Source organism: Notamacropus eugenii, chromosome 3 (genome assembly GCF_028372415.1).
Source record: "Notamacropus eugenii isolate mMacEug1 chromosome 3, mMacEug1.pri_v2, whole genome shotgun sequence".
NCBI classification, from domain to species: domain Eukaryota; kingdom Metazoa; phylum Chordata; class Mammalia; order Diprotodontia; family Macropodidae; genus Notamacropus; species Notamacropus eugenii.
In genome coordinates, this window is record NC_092874.1 from 304,376,591 (window position 1) to 304,381,150 (window position 4,560).

Here is a 4,560-nt window from a genome sequence, read left to right on the forward strand (position 1 = left end):
CAGCACACTAGGCACTGGCCTACAAGGCCCCTTCCCCCACACCGAGGAGCTGTTGGAGGGGGGCTGACTTCTCCCTCCTGGGTTCCAACCTTTCATGCCTTCTTGTTCTGCCTCCCCTGCCTCCAGCCTGGGCTCCAGCTCTCCTGCCCATCCCCAGGTCTCTCCTTGACTTTGGACCCAGCTCTGAAGGACTCCTGGAGCCTCAGGATTTGTTCATCTGGGATGCTCAGGTCTCTTTACTTTCAGGTTCTTTGTCCCACCCCCATCAGGGTCCCACCACAGGCAATGCTCCACACCAGGACTCAGGTCTTCTTGGAAATCGTGGACTCAGCAGACGAGAGAGTACTGAAGGCAGGGGGCGGGGGGCGGGATCTGGAATATGAGGAGGGGCGTGGTCTTGACAAAGCCAAGCCTAAGGCAGCCTCCCCTGTGAGACCCAAGGAAAGGACAGGGTTCCGTAAAATGGCAAAGGGAGAATGAGAAAGCTCAAGATGGATGGCCAAAGTCTTCTCAGTAAATGAGGTCAGAAGTCCTGGGTTCAAGTATTGCGTCAAAGACCTCCAATGGCCTTCCCTGAATCAGTTTCCTCATCTGTAAAATGGAGACAATGATACCTGAACAACTCCAAGAGGTTATGATGAAAGGACCCCCACCCGCCAGTTGCTTGTAACTGCCTCAGGCCTCATCTGCAGACCTAAGAGGCCACTGGGCAGCAAGGAGAGGACGGGAACATCAGAAGACATCACCTCTGTGGACAACAGGGACCCTCTAGGCACCTGCCCGGACCACACCCAGGCAGTTTCAGGGGAGTCCATGCTTGTGTGTGTGTGTGTGTGTGTGTGTGTGTGTGTGTGTTTAAAGGGTCTCAGGTTGATGGGAGTCCTTTTCTTAGGTTCACCACTTTGTCAATAAATGCCTTTGTTGGGAACTACATGTCTTCAGACTGAAAAGTGTCCAGACCCATGGTCCAGTGCTGTGAGTCCTGAGCTGGTCACTTTTCTGGGAGCCCTGGGGGTGGGTGAGGAGAGACCCTGGGCTGGTCACTTTTCAGGGGGCCCTTGGGGGTGGGGAAGGACCCTGGGCTGGTCACTTTTCAGGGGGCCCTAGGGTATGGGGAAGGACCCTGGGCTGGCACAGTTCTGGATCATCAGAAAGTTCTCATGTTTGGGCATCTTCTCCTCTCAGAGTCTAGAGCTCCCTACATGCCTCCTCCCCCCATTTCTCTCCATTCTTCCCCCGCCCCAGCAGAACAAGCTGAGTCTCTTTTTCACCTTCTCTCAGGAGAGGAGGAGGGGTGGAAGGTGGGAGGAAGGTGGAGAGGACCTGAACAGGACTGGTCAGCCCTGTCCCCAGGGCCCCACCTCCAGCCAGCACCCGCCCCAGCTTCCTACATTTATCCACAGCAGCCCTCCTGGGGCCCTGCCCTGAGACACAGGAGAGATAGGGGCAAGCGTCTGGGGAGCCAGCTCTGGGAAGCCAGAGAAGCTGGAAAGAGTGGGGGCAGCCAGGGGGTAGGGGGCTCGGATCATGGCCCTCTTGAAGCTCTCTGTGTTGGCCTTCAGCTTTGTCTTTGGGGCAGCTGGCCTAACGATGCTGACCCTTGGCTTGTGGGCTGAGATGGCCCTGGGAAGGTACCTGACCCTGTCCACCCGAGGGACCCCCAGTGCCCCCTCCCTCCTTCTTGCTGCAGGGACTGCTGGGCTGCTCTGGGGAGGTCTGGCTGGCGGGGGGGCAGCCAGTGAGCACCGGGGCCTGCTGCAGGCATCTGCAGCCATCCAGCTGACCGCTCTGGGAGCTGGCCTGGCTGCCGGCCTCTCAGGACTGTGCTATCAGAACGAGCTGGCCCAGGGGTTCCGGGCAGGTCTGTGGCAGGCCCTGTGGGGTTATGGGGCTGGAGGGAGGGGTGATGCTACCTTGGACGCCCTACAGCGGGGGCTCGGGTGCTGTGGGGTGGACACTTACCGTGACTGGCTGGACTCACCCTGGGCCCAGAGTCCCCGGGCCCAGGGTAATGGCTCTCTGCCCCCCAGTTGCTGTCGAGGCCAGGCTGACTGCCAGGAGGGAGCCAGGGCCATGGCTTCCAACGGCTGTTTTTCCAAAGCCAGTGACTTTGTGGCTGACAACATGACCTTCATTGCAGTGACGGCACTGGGCCTGGGGGCCTTGCAGGTGGTAGGGGTTGTGCTGGCCTGTCTTCTGGCTGCCCGAATGGGTCCTGGGACTCGGAACTCTATGGAGACCCCAAAGAGCAGTTCCCTGGAGACCTCGATCCCTGTTGTCCCTCCTGAGCCCTGAGGCCCACCCTGTCCCCTACCCCATTGCACCCCATTTCCAGGCCAGGCCCTGTCTCACCCAGGAAAGAGCTTAATCCAGCCCAGCCCTCCCAGCACTGCCCCTGAGCCCAGCTGGTGTTCCTCCAGCCCTCCTTTGTTCCTTTCCTGCACTGCACCCTGAGGGACAGCAGGCTGAGGATCTTGTGGAGCCTGGCCACCCACCTGAACACTGGAGGCACCTGCCCCAGCTCTGACTCTCAGTGAGTGGCTAGACAGGCCCAAGTTGAAGGCAAAGAGAGGGCTGGAGCCCAGAGAGCACACAGCGAACCATCATGGAGACCAGAACTGGAGTGGAGAGAAGGCATTGAGAGAGCCGGAGGGCAGGACTGGCATGAGCCTCCCTACCCCAGCTTTTCAGGGACATCAAAGAGGCATATTTTGTTGTCCTCGGAGTCACCTCGCCCCCTTTTCTGACTGTCTGTGGACTCTCCAAAGCCCCCTCCAACTTCTTTGCCTCCTCCCAGGTCTGCATTTATGGGCTTGCAGAAGGGCCAGCCTAGAGTGTGAGGGCTCTAAGCTGTGTCCACAAAGCTTCCCAACTCTGATCACCACTGCCCTCCCTGCCCGCTCCCTCCCACAAACAGCTAGTGGAAGCCACAGGGAGCATCTTCCACAGCCCCGGCAGCTGACCTCTTCTCACTCCTCCTCAGGGCTCATCACTGCTGACATTTGAGAGAAAACCCAGAATCCTCCAGTTGGTTCTTCCGGAATGGTCCATGCTCTGGGCTCTGGGCAGAGGACCCCTGAAAGAACTGTCTGTAGTGTCTCATTTGAACGAGCAGTGACTCCATCTCCCAGCAGCTGTGTGCCCAGGGAAGGCCCTGTCCTCTGGCTGCCCAGGCGGCAGGGCCCACACTCTGCCTGCTCCCCTAACAGCCCTGCGTTGGCTGGCCGGTGCAGAGGCAGGGAAGGGGCTCTGAAGGGGTGTCTGGCTGCAAGGCTTTTGTGACTTCTTTTCTTGCTTCCCCCAACAACAGACTAGCTTTCTCCTGATTGCACAGGCTTTAGAGCTGGGAAGGACCTCAGAGGTCCTACATCTCACCACCTCATCGCACACATGAGGGGACCTGGGGGCCCAAGGATTCAAGAGACTTGTCACACAGGTGACTTTAGTAGTGTCAGAATTTGAACCCAGCTCCTCTGACTCAGTTCCTCTCTCTTTCCAATAAGGCAGGTGGCTACTACCCCCTGCTGGCTGGGGATGGCTCTTGCTCATCTCTACACCTGTCACCCTGACTTTCTCCTTTACTCCTGGGCAGGATTCTGTCCAGTGGCCCCGAGCTTTCCCCAAGGCTCTCCAGTCCTCAGCCATCAGGGTTGGGCACCTCCTGGGGGCTGACCTCGCTTATGCTTTGACAAGGGCTCCCAAAGCCCATCCTGCCCCTACAGCCATCTCCATCCCCAGACTTCATTTGGCTAATGTTTCAGCCTCTGCCTCAGTTTCCTCATGTATAACATGGATACAGCAATAACAGCTGTCTCCTGGGAAGGGCCAAGAACTCCATGTCCATGTCCCATCCCAGCGGACAGGTGGGAAAACAGAAAGCCAGAGAAGGGCAGTGATTTTCTCAAAGTCACAAGACAAATTGGAACAAGGATTAAGACACAGATCAGAGGAGCCGATGATATTTAGAAGTTGTGGGGGTCGTGAAGACCAAGTCTAGTAATGAGCTCACTCTATGGATGAGAAAAGCAAGGTGGAGAGGGCACAAGTCATTTGCCCTCCTGGGTCAGGGCTGGGTCTGGAACTCAGATTCTCAGGTCTTTTAACTCCAAGTCCAGTGGCCCCACCCCCATACCACCACCCTTCCTGTTTTATTCATTAGCTGGGAGTTAGAGATCTGCATCTCCAGTGAAGTAGTAACAGTAAAGAAACAGGGACCAGGGTCACAAAACCCCAGAATCCATCCCGGTGAACAAAGTGACTTCAGGCTGCAATGTGTCTCCCCTCCCCCCCTCCCCCCAGCTCCTGGATCTGGCCACCTGGGATCAAGCCGGACAAAGCTGATGCTCCTTCCAAATGACAGCCCCTTCCACAATGCCCAGCTTATTTCCCGCCCTTGTGACCCTGGGGCAAATCAATTTTCTCACCTGTAAAATGGGATCATTCATTTGCAATCAACCTCTTTGGGCTGGTGAAAGTGTTTTGTGTTGCTTAAGGTGAATGAAGGTGTGAATAAGAATGAAGCTCGCCCTGCAGTCCTAGCCAGAAAGCTTCTTCTTTTCT

At 57.0% G+C, this 4,560-nt stretch overlaps 1 protein-coding gene across 1 annotated transcript; it reads left to right on the forward strand.

The window, feature by feature from the left end:
• Positions 1-1,309: 1,309 nt before the first annotated feature.
• On the forward strand, positions 1,310-2,502 carry LOC140496565 (tetraspanin-7-like). Its single transcript, XM_072596478.1, has one exon. It carries the CDS (start codon positions 1,528-1,530, stop codon positions 2,293-2,295), a length of 768 nt encoding a protein of 255 aa, XP_072452579.1. The 5' UTR covers positions 1,310-1,527; the 3' UTR covers positions 2,296-2,502.
• The last annotated feature ends 2,058 nt before the right edge of the window (positions 2,503-4,560 follow it).